The 27,713-nt window shown below is 38.9% G+C and overlaps 2 protein-coding genes across 7 annotated transcripts; one reads left to right on the forward strand and one right to left on the reverse strand.

Moving 5' to 3' along the window:
• The first annotated feature begins 27 nt into the window (after window positions 1–27).
• Window positions 28–17,623, forward strand: trak2 (trafficking protein, kinesin binding 2). Of its 5 annotated transcripts, XM_056750594.1 has the most exons (17): window positions 28–141; window positions 2,246–2,431; window positions 2,843–3,001; window positions 7,292–7,351; window positions 8,257–8,333; window positions 8,425–8,541; window positions 8,667–8,876; window positions 8,959–9,037; window positions 9,199–9,329; window positions 11,238–11,312; window positions 11,941–12,078; window positions 12,154–12,233; window positions 12,315–12,482; window positions 12,766–13,058; window positions 13,148–13,627; window positions 14,566–14,665; window positions 14,855–17,623. In XM_056750594.1, exons 2-17 carry the CDS (start codon window positions 2,377–2,379, stop codon window positions 15,618–15,620), a joined length of 2,988 nt encoding a protein of 995 aa, XP_056606572.1. In that variant the 5' UTR covers window positions 28–141; window positions 2,246–2,376; the 3' UTR covers window positions 15,621–17,623. The 5 variants fall into 5 exon arrangements, with proteins under 5 accessions (XP_056606572.1, XP_056606573.1, XP_056606576.1 ...); XM_056750595.1 differs by lacking the exon at window positions 7,292–7,351; XM_056750597.1 differs by lacking the exons at window positions 28–141; window positions 2,246–2,431; window positions 2,843–3,001 and adding an exon at window positions 4,239–4,308.
• A 249-nt stretch (window positions 17,624–17,872) lies between these two features.
• trim25l (tripartite motif containing 25, like) lies at window positions 17,873–26,242 on the reverse strand. 2 transcript variants are annotated; one of them, XM_056750834.1, is made up of 21 exons: window positions 25,497–26,242; window positions 24,962–25,057; window positions 24,580–24,813; window positions 24,249–24,408; window positions 24,094–24,153; window positions 23,886–23,924; window positions 23,764–23,808; window positions 23,640–23,684; window positions 23,486–23,548; window positions 23,333–23,401; window positions 23,064–23,129; window positions 22,323–22,391; window positions 22,167–22,232; window positions 21,276–21,341; window positions 21,120–21,188; window positions 20,972–21,031; window positions 20,588–20,656; window positions 19,970–19,987; window positions 19,817–19,882; window positions 19,656–19,721; window positions 17,873–19,572 (listed from the first exon to the last, which is right to left on the reverse strand). In XM_056750834.1, the coding sequence occupies exons 1-21, from the start codon at window positions 26,148–26,150 to the stop codon at window positions 18,998–19,000; spliced, it is 2,655 nt and encodes an 884-aa protein (XP_056606812.1). In that variant the 5' UTR covers window positions 26,151–26,242; the 3' UTR covers window positions 17,873–18,997. The 2 variants fall into 2 exon arrangements, with proteins under 2 accessions (XP_056606812.1, XP_056606811.1); XM_056750833.1 differs by having other exon boundaries at window positions 23,064–23,132.
• Window positions 26,243–27,713: the final 1,471 nt, after the last annotated feature.

Consider the following 27,713-nt stretch of genomic DNA (forward strand, 5'->3'; position numbering starts at 1 on the left):
ATGTCTATATCCACAATCTGCCCAAAACTCAGTCAGCCCCCACCCCTCCCTCCGCGCGCTTCTCTATTGTCTCACCGTACGAGGTGACAGCAGCCACATGCGCCAGTAGCGCTCAGAAAACGGGTTTAAAGTCATCAGGAGGTAAGAGATATGGTACATTTCATCTTTATCCAAGATGATGTTGGTGTGTATAGGTGTGATTGGGTGAATCTGACGGTCGGGGTGGGTGAGAATCACGGGTGTGCTACGGGAGGCTCAACTGTCTCGATGTTGGGTGGCTGTTGTCCTTTAGGAATCCTCCAGACTCGATATGTAGATCAAAACATATTCGTGCATTTTATTGCATGGTTTTGTGAGTGTTAAATAAAGTGCATTTTGTGATCATGCATAATAATAACGCCCATGTTTGTCATGTTTTCTGTTAATATGTTGCAAACAGCTGTTAGATGGGATGACGGTAGTTTCATCACTGTTTTGTTTCTGTCGTCCATTCTACTACAGTTGTTTTTATTTATCATGTCTTAACATTGAGGATCATTTGTGATGATTTTTGTCTAGTCTGAACTAATCTTCTTATCAGAATCACAGACATGATTTATGATTTTCATACAGTATTGTAATTGTATACCTTTTGACTTCAAGATATTCTGTTGTTGAAGTCTTACTCATTGAAATCCTCTTGAAATCACATATATATTAAAAGTTTTTCATGAAAGGCTATTTAGCATAGATAGACCAACAAGGTCATATCGATTCCGACCTGGTGAACAGATTTTAAGTATTTTGGGATGTTTTTCATCTTGTTTGTGTTCATCAGGAAATTTTAATGTACGCTTTTAAGAGGCAGAAACGCATTTGAACAGGAGAACCGCACCCTGACAAATATTACTTTACATTTGAATAATGTCAATAAATTGTGCTTGTCCACATAGACATTCTCATCCAGAGAGGACATGACACGGATGAAGTTTGTTAGGGATTAAAATCAGTTTGGTTAGAAAAGTTTAGATTATTCTTAGTTCATCTGTTGGTTACTTGTTTCCTATCATGGGCTGGCCCGATGCATTGTGTGTAAGAGTCTTTGATATTTAAAGTAAAGAAATCGTCATCACAATCTTTACTTCCTAAAAAAAGAAACTTCCTTAAAGAGAAAAAGTGGAAGGTTGTAAAAATAGATGTGATTAATTGTTTCCTTTGTAGATTATTGTGAATTATGTGACATGAGCCTGTCAATTTTTTATAGGAACAATAATATAGTCAATTTTTGCAAATACGTAGAATGTGCTACATTTTATGATAAAGTTTTGTTTGAAGTTTATAAATAGAAATAGGGCAGAAAATAACATGCCTTGAGGTTATAGTTTGAGTTACGTTTGAAGGTAGCTTAACGCAAAACAAAGTGCTGATCTCGAACTTTCACTTTTGTTTACGGTGAGGAACAATAGGAGGAGAGTTTGTTTTGATCTCTTCCCCTGTGATCAAACGCACACCACAAATCTTCAGTTTTATATACAAGGGGAATTACTTTGGGTTATCTATTAGTGACCATAGGATTTTTGTTTTATTTGTAGCAAAACCATACTAACCACAAATTTACCTCAATAACTATAGATTAACCATTTCTAAACTCAGTTTTGGTTTGTTTTGAAGTCAGCCAATGCTATGTTCTGTAAACGATATGTTGAAGGGCATTGTGGGAATTCTTCCCTCTAGACATTGAGACAGGAAGTGCATGTGGGCTCTTTAAAGTCACACTGGAGTATCTGAGTTTGTGATAAACAGGAAGTCCCCCTTGATCCCCCCTTTAAGACCGCTTCAACGTGGACTCTCCAGACCAAAACACAATTCAGCCTTGCTCCCATCTGTTGTTAAAGCTTTAAAAGCAAAGCGTTGAAATAACGCCTATGTTGTGTTTCTATAATGTGAATGATTTAAAAATATTTATGCAGTGACACAGTTAAAGCCTGTTTATAAAAGAATGTGCATTAATAGTTTCCATCAAAATACTAAGTGTGTTTCTATTAATGTTGAGAGCTGTGTGCAATGAACTGTTAATCTGCCCAACAGCTGGAGGGACAAATCCTGCCAAGCTGAAATATCACCAGAGAGAGAGAGAGAGAGAGATTGTCATTGAAAAGACATTTCATACAGACGACTTTTTTGCTGAATTGCGTGTCACTGCCGACATCCGACAACATGCAAAGGGACATTCTGTCAATATGAGACTGTTGTGTGTTTCTTTCAGGTGAAGACTGGAGTCCTTATATATCAGCCGTGTTTTGGTGCAAAACAGGATGTAAGGCGTAAATCTTCTGTCTGTGCGGTTTGGGCGTGAGTGCGGAGCCCCGCCCTCATTCGCCCAGCTGACCAATCAGAATGTTTGAGGTAAAGCCAATGAGCGTGGAGAAGAAGGAAACAGCTGCTGGAACAGGTGTGTTCGTGTGTGAGAGAGAGTCTGAGAAAGTAAAACTTCAAACATAGAGTTTACTACAGAAACCTGTTCTACCTCATATTCACATTCATAATATTTTCCAAAACACTTAATCTTGATTTCACCAAATTTCAGTGACACAAAGGACTTTCACTCAGGAAATTATGAGATATTTTTTTTTTCCTAAAACTTTAATGAGGGATCTTGTTAAAAATAAATGTAGCCATTCTTAAATTAGGATCTTTAAGAAGGGGATACAACAACCTCTGCTACACAGCAGCATCCAGAAAAGATTGTTTAATTGTTGTTGTTTAATCAGTTTTGACAGCTGCATGATACAGTGACCATTTATTACCAGTCTCAGTTTATAACACAAAATGTTCATTGGCTTAATTTTCTTGTCTTCTGCAGACGAGAGCAGTAAGGTGCGTGACGCGGGTGTCAGTGGCTGCGCCAGGGACTCTTTATATCTGTATGAGGGTCAGGACTGGGTCATCTCACCCGCCTGTTCTCCTGAAGAACCCAGCGCAATCTCTCCCATGCTGGCCGAGGAAACTTTCCGCTACATGAGTAAGTCACCCTGTATGTGTGTGTGTGTGTGTGTGTGTGTGTTTGTGTGTGTGTCTGTGTCAGTGTGTGTGTGTTTAGCAAACACGTGTGCGCGACTGCTTAGTTACTATTTCTGTTTAGATAACACTGTGTCAAGAACACAGATCTGTTCAGTGTTTGAGATACAGTATATTAAAAATGATTTATAATAAAAATTAGATTGATTAGATTAGATTGTCATTTCTTTATAGAATTAGAGAAGCATTAATCGGACTCAACTTTAAAGGTCAAGTTTTTGACTTTTAGTGGCATCTAGTGGTGAGGTTGCAAATTGCAACCAACGGCTCACTATACTGCTCGCCCCTTCATTTCAACTCACGACGAGGCTGACCCAGGACAAAGATGTTGTCAAGTTTCCGCTTCTTTGCCGAAGGATATAACATATTCACGAAACGCACTCTGTAGAGCAGTTTGTCTTTAGAAACAACATGGCGAATTCCATGCAAGAGGACTATGTAGATAGAAATAGCTCATTCTAAGGTAATAAAAACAAAACGCTTCGTTAAGTAAAGTCTTTATAAACTTCTACATAGTTATGTATATTATATTGCATTTCTGTCTATAAATACTCCCTTATAACACACACCTTTGAATGTCACACATTGTAAAGTTTTGAACCACATGCCGCCAAAAAAAAAATATATATACATTGTATACATTGTATATTTGACATCAAAGGGATAGTTCACCCAAAAATTCTGTCATCATTTACTCGCCTTGAGATTGTTCCAAACCTTCAAAAATGTATTTGTTCTAATAAAAACACAAAGGAAGATATTTGGAAGAATGTCAATAACCGTGCAGATATTGCCTCCCATAGTATTAATTTTCCATACAATGGCAGTAAATGGGGGATGAGATCTGCTTGGATATTGACATTCTTTCAAATATCTTTCTTCGTGTTTAGCAGAACAAAGAAAGTTATACAGGTTTGAAACAATCTGAAGGTGTGTAAATGATGACAGAATTTTCATCTTTGGGTGAGCTATCGCTTGGTATTTTATGGAGGACTAAAAAACGAAGTGCTCATTTCAGTCAGTTATTCATTAACACTAAGGTTTAAATGCTGGAGGGTGAGTGTGTGTGCCCGGCCCTGGAAAGGGCACAGGAATTCCGTGTGCAGGTCCCTTAAGTGCAGTTGACAGCAGAGTCGGGCAGGCGGGGGGTGGAAGCAGATGGATACATAGAGAGTAAAGTGAAGAAGAGAGCAGACATGCCGGTTTTAAACGTATTGAATGAAGATCTCTATGACCAGTTTGCTTCAGAAGGTAATCTGGGATTGCTACATGCAGCGAGGATAAGTGTGTGTGTTTTGAAGCGTTTGTGGGCATGTAGGGCTTCTGACACTGCAAGGTCATCTATAAGAGACAGGACATTCAGGGTGAACTCACGGCAGAGATTTCTCTGTGTTTGTGTGTTTCTTGTGCTGTTGAATGTATGTTTGTGGCATTTTGCTGTCATTGTTGCTTGGGCATTTCCTTCGACTAGTTGTGTTTGGGGCGTGTGCTTATCTCTGCATTGTGCACAGGAAGTGCGTCTGAGATCAGCTACTTGCGCTGATGTTATCTGTGAGCGCTCATGTTTTGCTGATGTCATCAGGAGCCTGTCGATATGCGAGGTATCTGACCGACATGAGCTGCTTCCTACAGAATTCTGTATTAACAACACACACAGTGTTGATGCAAACTACATTTTGTTTTTTAAATTGTTATACTGTTCATTGCTGCAAAACTTTGGACGTGAACAAAAATAAACACTCAGTTAATGAGTAAGGCTGAGTTGAATCGCTAACTTGCGAGACTGTTTGTCTCCGGTAAAATATTCACTTCTTTATCCGCTGTCCTGTAGATCCACTAGAATGCTTTGTCTCAGAACATTAGAGTTCATGTTTCTGCATCGATCAGCATTATAAATCAGATAATGGGGTGGGAATAAATAGTAATCTCCTGGTTTAATCCGGGTACATCAGAGACGAATCGATGGCTAACAGTAAGTAGTTGGGTCAGGGTGAGCAGGATGATGATCTATACATGGATCGGCTAATGTCTAAGAGGGGTGGGGTGTTTTTGGGTCAATCTACAGAGAGGGGAGCACAGCCAGAGCCATAGTTTCTCACTGCTGGGTGATGATCTAGAGAGTAAAAATAACAAGGGAGGCAGTTGGTGGCTATTTACATTTACATTTAGTCATTTAGCAGATGGCTATTGGTGGCTATTTAAAGGGATAGTTCATCTAAAAATGAAAATTCTCGAATGTATGTTATTTTATACCAGTATAAATTACTTCGATCTGATGAACACAAAGAAAGATATTTGGTAGAATGGTAGTCATTTTCAGTTCCGGGACTTTATTGACTACCAAAGTAGGAAGAATTAAAGGGTAGTCAAAGGTGCCTGAGTCTTTTCTTCAAAATAACTGTAAAACAGAAAAAACACTTTGGTGCTGATGATGTCCCAGATCTAAAAGTCTTCCAAATATCTTTCTATGTGTTCATTGAAACAAAGAAATGTGTTTGAAACAACACGGGGGTTGTTACAGGTTTCATACCAGTTAGCTAAATGTAATTTTATAGAATGACAGAAAGAAACCAAAGACTGATGTGAAAGCAGCAACGTTTTGTGCCATTATTCTTTTGTAGTAACCACAGTTGTACCCTGCTGTTTGTAGTAAACTACAGTTAAGGATGTTTTTAACACGTTGAGATTAAAGTCACTTTTGCGTTATATGCATCATAATTTTCAATCCACTATATTTCAAATATTTCTTATTTAACTTAAATACTTTAAGGAACTTAAAATGATTCTCATTTGAAACTTGTGTGATATTCTTTCTTCTACATTACACAAAAGAAGGTATTTAGAAAAAATGTTGGTAACAGAAAACTCCATCGGTCTCCATTGACTTGCATTGGTTTTATGTGTCAATCCACACAATAGACGTCAATGGGGACCAGCGGTTTTTGGTTGATACCAACATTTTACAAAATATCTTATTTTTCTTATAAATGATCACAGCATTTTCATTTTGAAGTTGAACTATTTCTTCCAAAAACGATAATTTTTTTGTAAGATTTTATTTTTATTTAGAAGTACTAAAGTACTTTGTTCACCTCTAGTTTCGATAAATATAATACAGAATACTATATTCCTCAATCTACATTTCTGCAAGAATATTTTAGTTCTTGCAATACTATAGGAACATTTATTTTCTATATTGTTTTAATAAAGAGGAATCTCAATTAAATGTGATTTTACATGCAGTAAATAATAATATTTTCAATGAATTCAATATCTAATGTAATTGTTGATGGTTAGTCTTCCTTTTTCTCTCAGGAAAAGTAGCCATGGTTTATTATAGTAAAAGTTAATTAAACATATGATTGATAACCATTTCTGTTACCATAGTTTTACTGCAAATACCAGGGTTAAACTGTGCTTACTGTGTTGAGATCATTGTACATTTGTGGTCATTGTGGTTTCACTTTTACCAAAACCAAAAGACTGAGTGCTATAACCATGGGTTGTTTTCAGACGAGTCATCATAATCCATTTGGCTCTGTGGTCTGGTGTATGTTTTCTGTATAATTCGCCTTCATTGCCATGTCTCAAACAAAATGTTTTGTAGGTGTGATGCTCATAAATGACATGAAGTTTTTTGCTAGGTCAGCTGTAGAAGTGCATTACAACTGCCCATAATGACTGATGTGATGTTTTACTAGCGATCAAAGGTCGCAAAAATGTGTTAAGTAATGTCTGCTGGACTTCAAGACTTTGTGTTTGTTTAGATAATTCCTGAGTGCAGATCAGAGTCTTTGTGTCTGCTGTGTCATGATGTTTCGAGGTTGAGTTTGAGCGTTAAGTGAGGTTCTGTTGAGTGTTCTGTGTGTGTTTGGGATCTCTGGTCAATGGAGAGCATATCTGTCAGGACACTACAAGTTTCCGATGATGTTCCTACCCACGTTTTTACACCAGGTAAAGACGCGTGTGTGTGTTATCAAAATATAAAAACATGTCAATAACATCTAAGGAGATCCAGACTTACAAATGTCAAATGTTTTAGCATTTTTTAAATAAAATAAATAGATAAGAATGTAGTTTACTATAGTCTCTCTCTCTCTCTCTCTCTCTCTCTCTCTCTCTCTCTCTCTCTCGGTGAAGGTATCTTACTTTTCTTCTCTGTGGATGTATTAATCTGTTTTCTCCCTCACTTTCTCTCTCTCTCTCTCTCTCTCTCTCGTCCCATATTCTGCAGCATTTCTAGCTGTGGGTTCCTCCTCATATGCTCCTAATGCTCCTAACAGTCTCTCTAAAGGTAACATGCTGTCTTTCTCTCTGAATCTGCCTTTATCTGTCTCACTCGCACACTTTTCATTCTTGTGTATATGCTGGCGTCAGCATCTTTTAATACCAGACATCACCTCAGCATACATGAATGCCTTTTGTAGAGAACTCATGTTGAAGGGGTCATATCATAGTTAACAGGTCGTGCTCTGTTTAGGTGATCTCACAACCTATAGCTTGAATTATGTATAAAATTTAGGGCTGTCAAACGATTAATCGCGATTAATCGCATCCACAATAAAGGTTTTTGTTTAAATGATATATATATGTTTACTATGCATAGTAATGTTGTATTTATAAACACAAAACATACACATATTTGTCTATATATTTAGGAAATATTTAAATGTATTAATTTATATTGACAAATAATTGAAATAATAAATAAAAGTTAATTAATTGTTATATTTTTCTTAAATAATTGCATTATGTGTATGTGTTCATAAATACAAAATGAATATGCACAGTACACCGACATATATTATGTAAACTTTTATTCTGTTTGCGATTAATCATGATTAATCGTTTGACAGCCCTAATAAAAATATATGGATGAATTAAAATGTATGAAAGAGTAGAATATGACTCCTTTAAAGACCGAACCCCATAGACAGCCTCAAGGATGCTTAGAATAAATCATGTCTAGTAAATTTCTCAAAAGATATGTTTTTATGACTGCACGCGCGTCTTGTGTTGGGTGGTATGTGCAGTATGTGCATGCATGTACGCATGCAATTAGGTATATGACCGTATAATCACTTTCTGTTTTGGTCCATCCAAAGAAAACACCTGTTAGCTTAATTCCCGTAGTATACATTTCTTGTTTATGTGTGAATGTTTTAATTTCTAAGACTTTGCGTCTTCTTCACCCTGTAGTTCTCAGCTCCGACCGGGTGGAGCAGATGACCAAGACGTTCAATGACATTGACGTGGTCACACATCTGCTGGCTGAGGTGAGCGAAAACTGTTAGATGGTTGTATGGGAAAAAGTGCTTTGTTCAGGGTGTTTCTGATTGGTTTTGTTATGGTGTGATGTCATATCAGAGGGACCGGGATCTGGAATTGGCCGCTCGGATTGGTCAGTCTCTCCTCCAGAGGAATCATGTGCTGCAGGAACGAAACGAGTCTCTGGAGGAACAGCTCGCACAGGCTCTAGATCAGGTACAACAAATGCACCTGATTTATAATGTGACTGATTTCCAAGAGCGTTTGATGAAGTCAGCTAAAAAGAAAGTCATTTCAGAGGCAGAGCAAGTGACTTTTTTTCTGACGTCTTACTCTCTCAGGCTCATCAGCTTCAGCACGAGTTGGGCAAGAAGGATGAACTCTTGCGTATGGTGGCAAGCGCCAGCGAGGAGAGCGAGACCGACTCCAGCTGCTCCACGCCGCTCCGTCACTCCACCCCGGCGGGTGCAGCTCTCGCCCTCAGCCAGCTGGAGGCGCTGCAGGCCAAACTACAGGAGGTGGAGGAGGAGAACCTCTTTTTGAGATCAGAGGCGAGAAATGCATTTAACCTGCTAGATCAGTCGTGTTATTTAAAAAAAGATGTGTCTTATGGTGAGCACTGATGTTCTACAGGCCTGTCATTTGAAGAAAGAAACCGTGACGTATGAGGAGAAGGAACAGCAGCTGGTGAAGGACTGCGTGAAAGAACTACGTGAGTATCTAGACATTGGACAAAGCTTACTGCAGTGCATTCTGGGATTGCCTCGACTGATGCACGCAATGCTGAATTTGATTCAAGTTATTTTGTAAAGCATTATAGTTGCTTACTGTTTAAATCATTGGTTCATTTTAGGAGCACTTATTTGATTTCAGGTGAATCGAACCGTCAGATGGTGACGCTCACGGAGGAACTCTCTAAGAAGAACGAGGCGTTACTGAGACATCAGGAGGAGATTGCGCAGTTACTCTCACAGATCGTTGAGCTCCAGCACCGAATCAAAGAGGTCAGAAAGAGTAAAAGATTACTATTGTGTACTATTGGGTATGCGTGTTGATTTGTACTATTGTGTACATGTGTGTGAGTGTTGTTTTGTAATATCATGTGTGTATCGATTTATTATATCAGTGTGTGTGTGTGCGTGCATGTTAATGTGTACTATTGTGTGAGCGCGTGTTGGTGTGTGCGTGTTGTGTGTTCGTGTTGATTTATCATGTTGTATTGATTTATTAGATCCATGTCTGTGTGTGTATTGTTTCTGTTTATCAATTAATGTGTACTCTAGTGTGTGCGTGTGTGTTAGTGCGTGTGTTGAATTGTACAATTTTGTGTTGTTTTGTAGTGTGCGTGTATGCGTTAGTTTGTACAGTGTGTGTGTATTTATATTCTGCTTGTGTATCGATTTATTATATCAGTGCGTGCGTGCATGTGGATGTTAATCATTGTGTGCGTGTGTTGTTGATTTGTATCGGCAACAACTGTACACAGAGATCATAACACAATAGAATACAGTATACAGATGATTTAAATACGGGCCTATGTGTATAAAAATTAAGAAATACAATAAAATAAACATACGATATAGAGAGTAAAGAGTAATAAAATGTGTGTATGCAAATATGTACAGGTAAAAAATAAGAATAGACTATTGTAGTACAAGGTATGTGCTATATACAGCAGAATGAATGAAATGTAATTTGCAGAAAAAGTTGTATTAAAATAGTGTATTATCTGGAGGATATAATTTATATTGCACTTAATAATTATGGCATAGAGTTATCAATTGCATGGTGGGTAAAAAACATTCAACTGCTCAAGAGGTAGATGGCCTGAGGGAAGATGTTTTTGTGTCTGGTTGTTTTGGTGCTCAGTGCTCTGTAGCCCCGACCAGACGGCAGCATTGTGAAGAGATGATGACTTGGATGTGAGAGGTCCAGGGCGATTTACTGAGCCCTTTTCCTCAATCTGGATGTATACAGTTCTTGGAGGGTGGGCAGGGGAGCACCGATGATCTTCTCAGCAGTCCGAGCCGTCCTCTGTGGTCTTTTGTGGCTGAGCCAAATCAGACAGTGATGGATGTGCAGAGGACATACTCTATGACAGCTGAGTAAACTGTTTTAATAGAGTTTGTGATAGGTTGAACTTCTTCAGCTGATGTAAGAAGTACAACCTCTGCTGGGCTTTTTTAGCGATGGAGCCAATGTGATTGTCCCACTTCAGGTTCTGAGAGATGGTGGTTCCCAGGAACCTGAATGACTCCACTGCTGCCACAGTGCTGTTCATGATGGGTTGATGTGGGAGTGCAGGGAGGTTCCTCCTGATCGTCTCCACTGTTTTAAGCGTGTTCAGCTCCAAGTTGTTATGACTGCACCAGACAGCCAGCTGCTCGACCTCCTGTCTGTACGCAGACTCATCGCCATCCTGGATGAGGCCAATGAGTGTGGTGTCATCTGCGAATTTCAGAAGTCTGACAGAAGGGTCCTGGGCAGCGCAGTTATTTGTGTACAAGGAGAAGAGCAGTGGGGTGAGAACACACCCCTGGGGGGCCCCAGTGCAGATTGTGCAGGTGCTGGATGTGAATTTCTCCATTCTCACTAACTGTTGCCTGTCTGTCAGAAAGCTGCTGATCCACTAACAGATAGAGCCAGGAACAGATAGCTGGATTTATCTGCAGCAGTGATGGGATGATGGTATTGAAAGCGGAGCTGAAGTACACAAACAGGATCCTCACATAGGTCCCTGTTCTATCCAGATTTTTCAGGACAAAATGAAGCCCCATGTTAAATGCACACATAGCAATACCACAGTGTACTATTGTGTGTGTGCACGTGTGTGGTGATGTGTACTTGTGTTTGTTTCTGTGTGCTTGATTGTATAATTATGCGGTATCGCTATGTGTGTTTATGTTCTTCAGGTGGCATTAGAGAAAGAAGAGTTGAGAGTTCATCTTCATGCCTCAAAGGAAGCACAACGCCAGCTCACTGCTGAGGTGAACCTCACACACACTCGCACAAACACACAAGTGTGCCCTGATTTACTAACTCAGATTTACAAATCTGGGTTTACAATCATGATTCTGTGGGGTTAAAGCCTCTGTTTTGTATTATATGCGTTTAAAACTATCAGCCTAGTCACTGTGACTCTGAAAAGCCATGAAATCATTTCTGTAGTAGTGGCTCTTATCTAAACCCATTATATGATTGTTGCCTTCAATGATACACTTATCAAATGAAACCGCAAGGGTTAAGTGTCATAACAAGGTCACAGAAGGGGTTTGTTAATAAATAATGATATGACCATTTCACTGGAACAGATGGTTGTTTAACTCCTTGTACACTGGGTTAGTAAACCATGATTGTTTTATGACGACACATTACAACAGCATGCACAATATACACTCTAGGTCAAAGATTAAGGGTCACTTCAAAATAAAGGAAATAAAGAGGAAGTTCTTTAATACGGTTTAAAAAAGGGGTAAGACCTCAAGAAGCTTCTGATAAAAATGACAAGTTACATAGTCTTCCTTATTTTGGAGTTTTAAATTCTTAGTTACAATTCTGTTATTCCATTGTTTTGATGTTTACTTTTTTATAAACGTTGGTGTATGTGTGTGTTAGCTGAAAGAGATGGTGGACAGGAACGCCGAATGTGTGGGAATGTTACACGAGACTCAGGAGGAGATTAAGGAACTGCGCTGTAAGAACACGCCATCTGCAGGTCTGCGCAGACACCTGCCGTATGGACTGTACCCTATGGTGAGAAACATCACACACGGTCGTGAAAATTACTGTAGACAAGAATCTGGTTGTAACCGTCATTTTGCCGTTCAGGATTCTTTGGCAGCTGAGATTGAAGGGTCAATGAGGAGAGGAGTGAGTGTAGAGGAAGAGATCGCCTTTGAGGATCAAAGGTGAGACACATTCTTTCATCTTTAGACACCTGACCCAGTCCTTCACCTAAAATGACCTTTGATCGTGCTTTCTGATCGAAGGTCGGCCCACAAGCGTGTGTTCCAGACAGTGAGGGCGGTGAATCAGTCCACGATGAAAGCTGCCATGACTCCCATCCCAGGCTCCGCCCACGGCGGTGTTGTCATGACAGCGCAGCCCCATCAGTCACACACAGAGGAAGAGATCCACAGAGATCTGGATGCCACCAAGTGAGTGTTTATAGAAGGAATGCATGTAATTTACTTGTCGAGGCACAAATGAAGGCAAAAAAAGATTGAAAAATTACAGCCAATCAGAAGAGTGTGTAGGCGGAGCTTTCTCTCTGCAGGTGTGTTGCTGTCCCGCATGGAACACTGATTAACATGGAAAATGTTGAACATCATTATTATTTTTGTGTAGTTTAAGTGATCTGAAACGGATTCAAATTTGTTTCTATGTTTAGTTCTGTATAAACACTCTTGTTGATGTTTATAATAATCATCTGTTTGGCAGAGAAAGTTCTCGTCTGGGTCAACCAGGCTTTCCTGGAGGAAACGACTTAACGTCAGCAGTACATCGGTTGTCTTTGCGAAGGCAGAACTTCCTGTGCGAGCGGCAGTTTTTCCAGGCCGAGAGAGACCGTAAGCTGCAGGAGCTCGCCGAGTCGGAAGGAGGCGGGAGCGGATGTAGTTCACCAATGGGAAGCGCGTTTTCTTCTTCCACCAACCTATCAGAATTTTCCTTCTCCTCCAGCTGTTTCAAAACCTTTCTGCCTGAAAAACTGCAGATTGTGAAACCGATGGAAGGTGAGATGTGAAGGAAGCAAACAGAACAAGGGTTTAAAATGTGTTTTTAGGAAACATTGCTCACCTGCTACTATTTTCTTCTCCTTTAGGTTCTCTGACCCTTCATCACTGGCAGCAGCTGGCCAAACCCCACCTGGCCACTATTCTAGACCCCCATCCGGGCGTCGTCACCAAAGGTTTCTGTCCTCTTCCTCAGGACAAAGTCTATCAGCTCACTGATCTCGAAGAAGATGAAAACCAAGAAAAGCCACCGTGGGAGCGTAAGAGTAAGGAAGAAACCACACGATGCACAAAGACCGACGAGGAAGATGAGGATGACGGAGGGATTACGTTTCACGTGCAGTTGTCGTCAACTCCCGAAGAAAAGAGAGAGAGAAGTCGTGTCCAAACCCCAACGAATGTCCCGCCCCTTCCTGGGTCCTTAAGGAATTCCCCTGTGCCTATAGCGGCGGTGATTTCCATAGCAACAGCAGTCAACCAGACAGCCAGTTCTGCAGTTGCCTCTGGAATCTCTGGAACAGTATTTCCTCCGCTTGACCTGAATCTTGGGTGTAAAGCGCCCTCTACAGGTAAATTACTGTTGTGGAAAGTTATCATATGGCATTCACTACAAGGGGTGCAGGGAGTCCTACAAATATTATTCGATATAGAGGGTTTCATCGGACTCGAAGTTAACTTCCAGTCTGTGTTCAGTTATTTTGGTTATAATATAACTATTTTTTTTTATTTTTATTTAATTTATTTCATATTAATATTTTATTGTATATTAAATAGTTAATAAATGATTGTATATTTATTCTAATAAATTAAATTAAATTAGAACTACTCAGTTTTTGATTCTTTGCTGATATCTACTGGAAGCTAAGTTTGGGCCACATAACGTTTGTTTATGTTGTTATTGCTGAAACGGTCTATAAAAATGTTTTTAGGTTGCAATTACAATTTTGCAAACACTGCAAAGATACATTTCTTACTTATTTTCTTTTTTCCTGTTCGAAGGTCTTTTTTTTTTTTTAAATCAAGATAAATTAACTTCACAAGCAAAATTAGAATTGATTTAGTCTTGGTTTTTAAATGATTAAAAAAATTGAAACAATTTTTTCAATATTTGATAAAAAGCGAGTTTATGCATAAAGCGATTTCATGATTTCCATGAAAACAAGAATCTTAACTTATTTGCTCCTTAAATGTAGAAGTAAAAAGTAAGTATATCTTGATTTAGGAACTTTTTAACATTTCTCCTGAAAAAAACAAAAAAAATTTTTTTGCAGTGTAGGCAGTAAACAAAAAACTATATTTATTAAAATTTTGTTTAAGTGAAATGAATAAAGTTTCTATATTACAAACTATTAAGTAAAATGTAGGTTTGAAAATGACTTTTACTTCAAAATGCTAAATGTATCAATGGGTCTCTAGTCCTCCTTTGGATGCATCAAGGGGTCAGTGACATAAAAAATATCAAAGATGTCCATTTGACCACGTTTTGTATCATGTTTTGTTTGTTTAGGTGTAAATCCTGGAAAATATCAAAGCTCAACCTTTTCCACGTATACTTTTACTACCTGTCGGATCATGCACCCTAGTGACTGCACACAGGCGACATCCAGGTAAGACAGTGTCAGTGTGGTGTTTTGAACATGTTTTTTATGAACTATTGCTAACAACAAAATAAAAAAATGTGGTTAACTATATTGTTTGACTACTACATAAAAAAATATGGAACTTGTTCATGATAAGACCCAATTTTTTGTTTGATAATCCTTCTATAATGTCTTCTATTCTCTTCTGTCCGTTAGCTCTGTCTGTAGTCCTTCTATCGGCGCTTACACCCCAAGTTCTCTTCGGACCGGTCCCAGTACTCCAGTCACTCCCTGCAGGTTGAGTCTGGGTGACTCTTTCCCCATTCGCCGTCCAGCAGCGCCCCCCGGTGGCCTCACCAAACTACTTTTGGAAAAAGGCATCTCTGCTCAAGGTCCAGTTGCAACAGAACCAAAAAAGCCCCTTTCCATGCGTCGTCTTCCCAGTACCCCGCCCAACTCCCCCTCCCACTCTCCATGCCCCTCCCCTGTGCCCTTCGACTCACGCTCCACCTCTTCCGACAACTTCCTGGCCTCCCGCCCTGCCGAGCTCTTCCTACAAGACGTTTACGGGCTAAAACTCGGTCGTTCCCCCAGACCGGACCTCTTGAGCCCGGATCATCAGTCCCCCCAGGAGCAACCAAACAAGTCCGAGCGGAATAGCATCAAACTAGTGGAGCAGCTGCGTAAGCTGGGATTGGATACAAAAGTGCTCAAGGGGTCCGACCAGCCGCAAGAATCTGCCACTTTCTTAGCAACAGGAGGAGGGAGTTTATTGGATGGCCTTCGGCGGAATCAAAGCCTGCCTGCCATGGTCAGTCGGCGCAGCGCGTCGCTCTCCAGTCCCACCTATCCCGTACCGCCCCCACACCCTACTTATCTGGCCCTTCCCACTCCGCCCTGGGTGAACCGGAATGAGTCACGACGAACCACACGTAGACACGCCTCCCTTTCTCAGGCCCCGCCCCACCTACATAATTCTTGAAGATGAGGGAGTGGATGACCTTGACTTTATATCTTTGTTGATTTTAATATCCCGTCTATTCCACCTCTTGAAGACTTGAAGATGAAAAGGGATATTTTAAAAGCACAATAATAAAGTAATAGCATCTTTTTGCATAAATATGAAGATTTAAAGGCCTTAAAGCACTCAAGAAGGAAGACTTATAATTTCTTTTCCCCTCAAACATTTCCTTTCATTCTTTTCTCTAACAACATAATTATTTTTTATATTTCTCTCTTTTCAACATCATTGCACTTATTTTCTGTGTTAGTTTGAGCTGTGGAGATTCTAGGATGTGAGTAGTGTTCAAGAAAGACAAATGCATGTGAAGAAGGTTGTTGAATGTAGTCTGGATGGCCAGCAGAAGGGAAGGATGAAAGTCTAAAGGAATGCTATAACAGACTGGAAATATGAAGGTTTCTGTAAGTTTTTTTAAAAGCGTGGTCACTATGGGTCACTCTTGAGATGGTGAAGTATGTTGACAGGATTGAGGTAGATAAATAGGAAGTTGCATCTCCACAGCCTCACCGAGGGGTTTGTTTTCATTCTGAGGTTGTAGTTCGGAGCGTGTCCTGAACATCTGTCTGCTCGTGTCGTAGTATGCTTTGCAACTTTTCTCTACGTTAAGTGTAGGTCATAGGGTAGTGCATTTATAGACGTTCACTGAAGAACGTCTTGACTCCCAGCATGCATCTGGACATCGCCTGTCTAAATCATGTGGCATAGAATTCTATCGTTTTTGAAAAATGGGTCACAGAAGAACAGGATCTTTCAGGATTTAGGACTGTGAAGTTTGATGTTTTGTTGGGTCCTGTTTTTAGAACATCGTTGTTCCTTTGTTATAAATATTCAAGGATGGATCGTGTTTAAGGGACTTGCACTTGATTTGTTTTGGATTATTTAAAGCGACGGTGATAGATTTTACACGTTTGATTTTGTTAAAAGACTATTTCACGGCACAATTCGAAAGGGAAATTTGTTTTACTTGTGAGTTTGTATTTCTTGCGAGCTCAACTCACAGTAAATATACTTTTGTCGGGTATCTATTTGTTTGTACATCTCTTAATTGTTATAAAATTACAAATCATATTTTCATTGATTTCAGAAACTAGATGTACCAAGTCAGTATTGCTGTTTTGTGGTTTTGGCACTTCGGACCCCTCAATGACATAATTTCCTCTCATTTTCTTGTCATTTTAAGCACTTTTGATTTTTAACTCTTTGTATTTTTTAGTAAATAGGCTTTATGTAGCGTTTAACAAACTAGACTAAGGTCATAACTTAAGAGGTATTAATAACTAAACTATTTGATGTAGGATTTAGAGTTTTAATATATGTGCTATGAGATTTGGTGCCGTTTAAGCTGGGACTCAAAAGACCTCGTTAATGGGTATAAACCAAAAGTCTTTTTTTGCACCCGAATTGTAATTTTATAAACTAAAATTTTGTGTTTGTTTGTTTGTGTGGTAAACTGACTTTTTTTCCTTTTTTATTAATCTCAGTTTAGTTTAGAAGTTCTGGCATGGACGAGATGTTTGTACAAGAATACAACCAAACTAAACATAATTTAAACTAAACCATCATTACAGTTTTACATTAAACGCTGTGTCTTTACATAAGAACACTTTCTGTGTCAACAGCTTTGTCTTCTATACAGTACATTATATGTATATCCTTGATAAAATTTTATTTGCGAGCTGAATTGTGTGGTACTACTTCATGCATTATTTAAAGTATTGAAGTGTCCTTATTTACTTCCTGCTGTTGAGGTCATCAAGCCCTCTGCTGCCAATCAGGTCAAAGGTTAATGCTTGATGATGTCACAAAGAGTGACGTCAAACACCAAATGATCTCTTTTGTGTGCTTATGGCAGTCATATAGATATAGGCTGATGTTCCGTAACCATATTTTCCTGCTGTCAGTACCCCGTATTAGCATCATTATGTTGTTGTTGTTGTTTTTTTATAATAAAATGTAACAAAATATCATGTGTGTCCATAGCATTTGTTTCTTGATTTTGATCAATTTACAGAGAATAAAAAAAAAAACCTTTTATTTAAGTCAAGTTTCATTATTTTATTGACAGATGACAACCTTTTTTCTCATAAAATTAAATCATAGTCTTTATTCCTAATAATAAGTTATTTACCACAACATTAAAATGCATTTTAACCCTGAATTCAATTTGTAATTCATCTCAAAGTCAAAAGAAATACTTGTACAGTATGGGCCAGGGCTGTTTCCCGGACAGGGATCAAGACTAGTCCTAGACTAAAATAAATGTTAGAGGTGTCTAAAATAATAACAACCTGCTCTGATATATCCTAAAATACATAAGTGACATTGTTCCATCTCTAAATGAACACAACTGATGTTTTTTTTGTGAGGCATGTTTGTAAAAACTCCTTTAATGTCCTTATTTTACTAAAACCTAGTCCTGGTTTAAATTAATCCCTGTCCTGGATACCCCCCCAACTGCAGATATATTGCATGAACAAAATAAAAAACGTACATTTTTGTTTGTGCAATATTTCCTTGCCCATTTCATTTTCAACAATGCAATACATCTTGTAGGATCTAAATATAATTATTATGCAAAAATAACTGGTAACACTTAAAGCAATAAGCTTCCATCCCAACCTTAGCTAAAAATAAACAACATATATTTTATATTTTTACAGCATTTATTATTTCTTAAAGTTAGTTAATAATTGTGCCTTAACTAACAAACAAAGTTGTTTATTTGTAATATCACTGCTGTTCTTATGAAATCTTGTACCTCCATATTTCATGATTTTCAGTTTTTGAAATAAATCATTTTTATAAGACATCCTTTCTATTTGTCACTGGTTTACCTAATATCTAAACAACAAAAAAGTATTAAAAAGTGATTGTCGACTTGGATCATTTAAAAACGTCTGTGTTTTACGCATTTCCTGAAAAACAATGAATTTGGAGATACAAGGTTTCAGAAGGACAGCTTTGACATACATGTATTACACGTTGTAGGTAATGTTTAAAGATTATTAAATGCTGCAGAAGTTTTGTTAGTTAATGTTGACTAAAGTAGTTAATTAATTTACAAATTAAGTAAAAAATATGCTTTATTGTTATCATGTTTTTTTTTTGTTTTATTGTGTCAGCTGTATTTTTTTGTTATTATGGCTTAAATCAAAACAAACCAACATTATTTGGTAGATAATCACTTGCATATAATTTTTTTGGTAAAATCAATTTTTCTCATATAATCTCAAATCTCATCACCAAACTCTTGAAATAGAACCTTATTTTAAAGTGTTACCAATATTTCCCAAATGAAGTCGCTTTTGTATATTGTTGTGCTAAAATATAACCGTCATTCACAATGGGCAGATTTTAATGCTGTCTGATGTCGAGCTAAACTGTCCCATTGCGAAATCCAGCCCGACCCCCACTCCGCAGCCCACCCCGAACGCAGCAAACAGCTGGGGTGGAAATGTGGCATGAAACGTGTGTATTGGAACAAGACTGTCATCCACGCTGTAGAATCCCAGAGTTCCTGCGGTTCGGTCCAGAAACACCCCCACGCGGGGGGAATAGATCACAGGCACCTCTATTTTGTGATTGGCATGCATGGCTGCACAGCACATGTCTGACAGTTCCAAGCTCCACGAATGGTTGTTGTATCCCAAGCCTGCCCCCGCATCCGCCCCTTTACGAGCCATGCTGCTGCTGGCCACGCCCAGAGAGGAGCCACGCCCCCTCCATTCCACCTCCCAGTAGCAGCGTTCAAAAGAGAGGGGCTGGAGACAGAGCACCTGAGTCCAGCTGTCAAAGCGCTTGGGGAGGTCAGGGTAGCCCAGAGATGTCTGGTGTAGGGTAGCTACGGTGTCTCCTTCGGAGAGAACTAGACGCCGATGAGCAGTGGTGGGATCCAGCGTCAAATCGCACGCGTCTGATTGGGTAAAGGGAAAGTGAGCGTTAAATGGTAGAATAAGCTAACTACGCCATTTTTGAGTGTATGGGGAATAAACTCACATTGTAGGATCTCATCTCTGGTTCTGGGCTCCGCAGCCTGAATGCTGTCAATGTTAATTTCTCTCACTGCAAAAAAAAGACAACAGTAATTTTAAGATTGATTTGCTTTGTACTTGATGGAATTGCGATGCGATGTGAAAGATAATGTTGGAGATGCTTACATGTGGGAAAAGCTGGGTTCATCATTGGTTCCTTACTAGGCAAGTCCATGAAGAGACCAGGATTCACTTCGCAAGGAGAAAGTCGAAAAAAGTGAGACAGATTTTAGTTAAACATTAAATATTTTCTGCTAAAACTTTGTCTTCAGACTTTACCTTCTGTTGGCACCCCCCCTACACAGACAACAGAGAGAGAGAGGTCAAGTTTATAAATATGATATATCAGCAGACAGTGAATTTGTTTATAACACATTGTAAAAAAATAGTTTCACTTAAAAAAAATCTTTATTACATTTAAAATGCTGAATACCAAAATCACACTCAACGGTACTCACAAAAATTATTTTTACATATTTATACATTTCTGTATTATAACTCGTACGCAGAAATTACAAGGTGCTGCCATAACCCTGAGCTCAAAACAACAGTTTAACCTAACGGTCACTAAAAATGAGTCGTCCAAAATTTCAGAAGAGCAGATTTGATCGTTTTTGTCTTTTAATACTGTTCAAAAACCAAATTCCAGACGTAGTCACACATCGTCAGTCAAATTTCTAGAATTTTCTGACAATGACAACTGGAAAATATTTTTTTATTTTATTTAGATATACTGTGAGCTCAAAATTGACTAAATATACACTAAAAAATTGATGCTGCATGAAAAAAAAAATTTCTGCAATAATAGGCACGACAGAATTGTACAAGAACTATAAAAACGGTCGGGCAAAATAACAATTTGTTACACTGTGTAATCTGTGCTGGTGAATAACTTACAGGCGCTGGCAGAGGAGAGTCTACGAGGAATTGATGTCTCCTCCTTTATAGTGGGTGTGGCCTCTTTTACTATTGGAAAATGTGAAATATGATGTAATTATCACACTTTCATAACGCTAAAATACTGTGCCACTTTTTGAAATGTATTCACAGTTTTCAGCGAATAGTTTAATGTATAATGTAAAAATGATTTTATAATAAAGTTGTTTAACTCAACAGTTGTAATAGATTTAAGAAGACATGACAATTTTACTGTTCAATAATATAAAAATACAAAAATGAAAATAAAATATTAAAATGTATGGTTTTTGAAAGTATGAATGACCAAATATGTTTATATTTTATAAGGTCAAAATAAAGGTTTTCTACTTGGTAAAGTTTTACCCGTGTCCTGTCGCTTCTTCCTGTTCTTAGGTAGCAGAGAGCTCAGACTCCATCTGTCAGCTGATGAGAACAGAATAAAGACATTTATTTATAAACGGTTTATAATCATCTCTCGTTCATTGGCTAAAAATGATATAATGTCACTAACATTGTCTATCGGGTTGTTGTCTGGCTGTTGTGTTTGTTTTGTGTTGTGAGTTCTGTGTCTCTCTGTTGTCTGTCAGAAGAAAAACATACATAAACGTCACTCAACTGTTTCAGGATTCCTTTCAATTTAAATGATGAGACATGAAACAGACGTCACCTTGTTCTCTGTCGCCTCTTCTTTGTCTCGTTCTGAGTGAATTTAAACTCCAGCGGTCCGCTGGGACTGGAAAAGTAAAAGACAGCTTTGCTCAATGTACGTGCCATTATGTGTATCTGATTGTAAGCCAGTGTTTGTGTGTTTACTATGGTGGAATTGTGGAATTTGTTTATTTTAAATATTACTTATTTAAAGTCATCATACAATATTATTATATGGCTAATTTGAATGCTTGATTCTGATTGGCCAGTCGCAACATTCCAAGGGTTGTTTTTTTCAAATAACAACCGCTCAAACTAATAACACCCTGTAACCCGTGTGCTGTTCAACATTTTGGGAGGGGCAGTTTAATATTACACAAAAATGAATTATAAATATTTTAATAACATATATGACATTATATTTACAAATGATTTGATCAATTTGCCTGTTTATGATATTTGAACGTCGTTCTTTAATTAAAACCGAAACAAAACGGCTTTTCCTTGCGTAAGGTCTGGATTTGGTAAAAATGAGCTAATAAAATATTTCAAATTCACATTATGTTCTCCGCTTCTCGTTGGGTCCTGATTACACTGTCAGGTCTTATTTCTGCGATAACAACTTGCTGCCTGTACATTATCCATTACTTTTTCTATCTACCACTTTAATTTCTTCGTTCAAAAGGTGAGATTTTCATTGCATTCATTGATGCACACCAGATGTTCTTTTCTCATGTATCACCAAGTTTTAGTCATGATAAGGTGACATCTTAAATATGATTATAACGTATATATTTACTCAAATTGTTATGCTCATAATATAGTTTGTTTCACATGTTCCTTATCAAATTAGAGGCGAAAGCTAAATTTTCTCAGGAGGTCATCGGACCCTGTATGTGATGATTCTCACCTTGTTCCTTCTCTTCTCCCAGCTGTCCTTGTCTAGTTCCGAATGAACTGATACTCCAGCTGTCAGCTGAGGACACACAGGAAGAGGAAATCATTGTCACGGTGAAACTGTGAAAGAAAACATTATTATATATGCATGTATTAGTGTGTGTTTCACCTTGTTCTTCATCACGGTTGACTCTACTTTGGGTGCTTTGACGTCTTGGAGATGCCTGATTTTCTCTTTCTGTAAACAGAAAATAGAATCATGTGATTAACAGAGTCAAGTGTTGGTGTTACTGTAAAATACAGAATCAATATGAGTACAGTCACACAATTGAGTAACATTAGCATAAAAGAAAATGTGCTACAGAATGTGTTGAAATTTTAAGGGTTGAAATCCTTGAAGACCCCAAATCAAGTTTTTAATGTTGTTTGTATGTTCATGTGATGTTTTAATACGCTTTAAAACAAACCATATGCAAATGTATAATTTTATACCACTGCTGAGTATTTTCTCCGTAAAACTGCGGTTTACCAAAGAAAGTTATAAAAATAAGGTTTGAAACTGCTCTTGTTAATGACGTCATAAACCTGTAACCAATCACATTAGCTCATTTTACCCAGTGGATCAGCAGTTTGAGGCATAAAAAATTGTGGAGGCGGGGCTAATTTGCATATTCATGTATCTGGTTTTACTGAATGATGCTGAGGTGTAAAGTTAAATTCAAGCTATTTTAAGGCAGGAAAAAATATTTTAACAGGAAATAAACGTTTAAATATGTTACTTTGATGGTCAACGATTATTTTTAAGGGATAGAATTATCGACCACAGCTGGACTTTCTTTTTTTTCTTTTTGATTTTGGAGTGAAGTGTGACCTGGATGTGTATTTATGATATTCAGCCAGTAAATCTTACCCTGAACTTTCTGTTCTGGACTCTGTCGACCTCTTAATCTTACTGAACTTAAACTCCGTGTGTCTGCTGCTGCAAAAAAGTGAGAAAACCACATTTAATAGAGAAATCTAAAAATCTAAAAAATGATGGAAGACTAAACACATTTTTTAATTGCAAAATGCTTTCAAGCATTAAGCATAAGTCTTACATCTAAAAATCAAGAAGCAAATTAATGATAGCGTATAATACATTTTTAAATCTCTCTCTCTTTCTATCGCACACATTCTCACCATCATTATGTTCTTGTTCATTTCTTCTCTGTGTCTCTCTTGCTCTCATTAAAGTTTGACTTCTGTCAGCTAAAGAACAACAAAAACATCATCACTACACATCATCTTTAGATTATGACGAATAAACGTGTGTGTGAGGAGTGTGTGTCTTACGGTCATCTCTATCCTCTCTCATGGGCCGTTCTGGTCGTGGAGAGTTTGTGACTGCTCTGTTAACTTATGTTCAACATGATCAAGAAAAACACTCTTACATAAATCATAAAATTACATGATATAATCAGATCTTATTTTGAGTGAAAAATCTCACCTCGTGGTTCATTGTTTCTTACGGCTTGTGTGCGTTTGGTTACACCTGAAGAATATAAATCACTATCACACGACCGCTGTTTGACATTGAGATGAAATGAGGATGGTGAGGATCTGTGACGTACCTGTACATGATCCTCGTGTGCTTACTGACGGCAATGGTGAGGGTCCTGAAACACATTCACATGATCGTGAAAACTCTCAATCCCACAATCCCCTGCTTTTAATAATTGTTTGCATACAGTACCTTGAGCACGAGTAGCTTTTGAGCCCTTTGCAGAGAACACTATGATATAAAAGAGCAGACAAAAAAGATGTAATGTGACATTTACACAATTTGAGGGCCTTTTAAAATTGACAATTCACAAAGACTAAATAATTCAGTTTTTTAATGAAGGATTTTTACTAACATTCTGTAAATTCTGTAAATTCTTATTTTCTGTAAATTTACTCACGTTTCATAATTCCTCCCGTCTTTTGTTGGTCAGCCACTGTAAGCGCTGTGATGTTGTAAACTGAGGAGAGATACAGATGGACGTTTCACTTTGCCGATACCTGACAGCTCTCTATGTGTCTGTGTGTGTGTGTGCACATGCATGTGTGTTGTTACCTGTCTTGTTAATCTTGTCTAGCTCTTGGTCACACATCTCCTCCACTTTCTCTCTGAGTTGGGCAACGATGTTTCTCACAGGATCAAACGTGGCTTCCGGGTTCGGGGTTATGGCCCCCAGCTCCACCCCTTCCAGAGGGGAACATAGAGACTGGTACGTCTGTATAGAGAGAGAAAAGGGAGACATCATGAGGACTGAGGAAATACCTATTTAACCCAAAAGCTACTCCCTTATTTGACTGTTAATAAAACATGTAATTACAAAGAACCTTAAAAGTTTCTTAGAGTCAAGTTTTACATTTTTAATACAGACTTTAACTCATCATCTGACCTTCAGGAAGTAAATATTGTCCTGACAGTTGATAATATCTTTCAACTCGGCATCTTTCTTCTTCAGCTGTTTGACTTCAGCCTCCAGTTTGGTGACCACGTCCTGGGCCTCATTGAGCTTCTCCTGTCCGGCAGAGAGCATCACGTCCTGGAGCAGCTGCAGCATCCTCCGCACTGACTCCTGGAGCTCAGAGAGGACCGCTTCTGTCTCCTCTTTCGCCGCGTCTGAGGAGCGCTACACACAGATACTGAGTATTCAGTTCTATACTTATCTTTGAAAAACCAGCCAGACGTGTGTTTGCTTTATAAATGAATGTACTGCAGGGACTGAATGTTACTAAAATAAATCTCTAGTTGGTTTTAAGACCATAACGGATCCTTACCGTGAGTGTGTCTAAAACTTTCTTCATATCTTTGAGCTCTCGTTCTCTGTCCTGGAGTCTCTGTTGGTTCTCAGACAGGACTGGGCCCAGCTCTTTCTAATTCATCAGAAAACACGCACAAAACACAAAATGAAGTGTTTGGTACACTGGAATGTGACTGGACTTCATCAACACTAAACCGCGGTGACGCATAAACGTCATGCGTAATGGAGCTGCATTTGAACTTTTAAGACATGTGAATGAACATCGACTCTGGATGACGTCACTGCCTCAAGGCTATGATGAGGTCGTTTTCCGTGCTTGCTAATGTGACGTCATGACAATCACGGTTAATTAATGAGTTGGCAGTACGCGAGTTCTCTCACCTGCTACTCGGAGCGTTTTCTCTGCGCGTGCGCGCTCTCTTTGCTTGTCAGGGCAATTACTCTCACCTCAGTTTTTATTTTATATATTTTTTGTTCTTCTGACAGATTACAATTGATAACTACAAATAAAAATCAATTTGCGCTCTGTCTGCGCGAACGCGCTCTCTCACCTGCTTCTCGTTGCGCTCTGTCTGCGTGGACGCGCTCTCGTGGCCCTTGTGCTGGTTGCTGGTGCACAGCCAGCACACGTACATCTGACAGGAGCGGCAGAAAAACTCTTGCAGGTATTTGTGCTCGGGACAGATCTTCTGGCTGAGGTCTCCGGTGGGCGCGATCAGCTCGTGGCTCTTCAGCTTAGGTTGAGTGTCGTGGGGTTTCAGGTGCGCCTCGCAGAACGACGCCATGCACACCAGACACGTCTTGACGGCGGCCCTGGGCTCCGCGCAGCGGTCGCAGGGGACGGCATATGCCGGCAGCCGTTTTTGGGGACCGCCGTTTCGCGCGCGAGTCCGCTCGGACGCAGAAGATGCCGCCCGCCGGGCGCTTTTGATGGACTCGCGCCCGGAGGTGCTGAGGGTCCCCCGGCGGAGCTGCTCTACGGCGTCGGCCAGCATGGTATTCCGGCAGACAGCGGGTCGGGGGTTGAAGTCCTGCCGACATTCCGGGCAGCTGTAGGTGCCGTTTTTCCTTCCCTCGTTGTCCCAGTAATCCTCGATGCAGGCCACGCAGTAACTGTGACCGCACGGGATGGTGGTGGGGTCGGTGGGTACATCCAGACAGATGGGGCAGTTAAACTGCTCTTCGCTCCACAGACGAGCGCTCATGCTTCTCTGCGTAAATATAGAAGGGTTTAGATTTTGATGCCCTCGGGTATGAATCAAGTTGACTTAAATCCGCTCTTCTTTATTCCTCACACACCCGGGTGTCAACTGGTGTTCTGGTGTCTGTCTCTCCGGTTTAACCGGGAATGGTTGAGACACTCACTGAGCAGGTTTGGGGAGAAAATCAGCTTCACTACACGTGTGAATTCCTTTACCATCTACATCACAATAGGCTACAGAAAAAAAACGACAGATTAAAATAAAATGACATGCAGTAGTCACTTTCAAAACACATTAATAAATGCACCTTTTGAATAACATTTGAACCCCAATTGTTTATTTAATTGTTGTGGTTTTATTTCTTGCTTTTTTCGTTTTCACATTTTTTTCACATACTTAACTGCACCTTTGTATATCATTTATATGTTTATCCTCTTAGCATCATATTTATTTTCTATTCTTTTCTATTTCTCGTGTTATGTGTATACTGTGTGTTTAAGAGCTCCTGTAAACAGAACACATTCCTTGAGTGTTTTCTGAAGGAGGCTACGTAGGGTTAACTTATTTACATGGACAGCAGGGGGCAGTGTTGAACACGTGCTCGGGTGGGATGCCCTGTTATCACTGCGTCCTACGTTAAAAATACTGCAGTAGCCTATACTTGAGTATTTACGAAATATTAGTATTTAGTTAACTGTAGGAACATCTCTAGAAACTATAGTTTACCACAATAAATATTAATAAGTAACATTTTAGGTTTAGCCTATTACATTATTTGCAAGTTTAATGTTCAGTGTAGTTTATATTACAGAATACCGTAGTATACACTAACAAAGTGTAGTAGTCACTATAGCAGTATACTACAACTTACAACAGCTTACTGTGGTAATTGTATTCTCAATTCAATGCAAATGTGTTTCTATAGTGCTTTTCACAGTTTGCATTGTTGCATATAAGCTTAACAATATTAATGCATAAAGTACATAGACAGTATAGAAAACAGTGTCAAGAATAGTTTTGTGCATTTATGTAATTCGATAATTTATTCTAGATGGACCGGCTCTGAGCGTCTGTTCTAAATTAAAGTGAAATAAATAAAAAAAGTGAAATAAAAAAAAATTCATACCATCACTTAATATGTGAAGGGGGTCATTTCGTAAATGCGTTATATCGCTTTTGGCAAAGAAGCAAAAATGTGACAACGTCTTAGTTGTCCTGTGTTTCAGCTGCCACAGTGCTTTAAAGGGGAGGGGTGGAGTGAGCCATTGGTTGCAATTCGTCACCTTACCACTAGATGCCACTTAATTTCACAAACTAGACCTTTAAAGTTAGACATCACTATAAAGTGTAAATTATGTATATTTCCAATGAGCTTTCTATCAAATGATCTGAATTCTCCAGCATGGCCTCGCTTATGGATTTATTTGCACGCTGATTGTTGGTTTTGTTATAAACCGCACTGACGCTGCACTTCCAGATTAAAAGCTAAAACTGCACAGTATAAAATGTAACAGCCTTCCTGTCTTTGTGTGTATCATGATGATGAATTGCAAGGAGCAGCTATGA

The sequence above is a fragment of the Triplophysa dalaica genome, chromosome 6 (genome assembly GCF_015846415.1).
Source record: "Triplophysa dalaica isolate WHDGS20190420 chromosome 6, ASM1584641v1, whole genome shotgun sequence".
Lineage (NCBI taxonomy): Eukaryota > Metazoa > Chordata > Actinopteri > Cypriniformes > Nemacheilidae > Triplophysa > Triplophysa dalaica.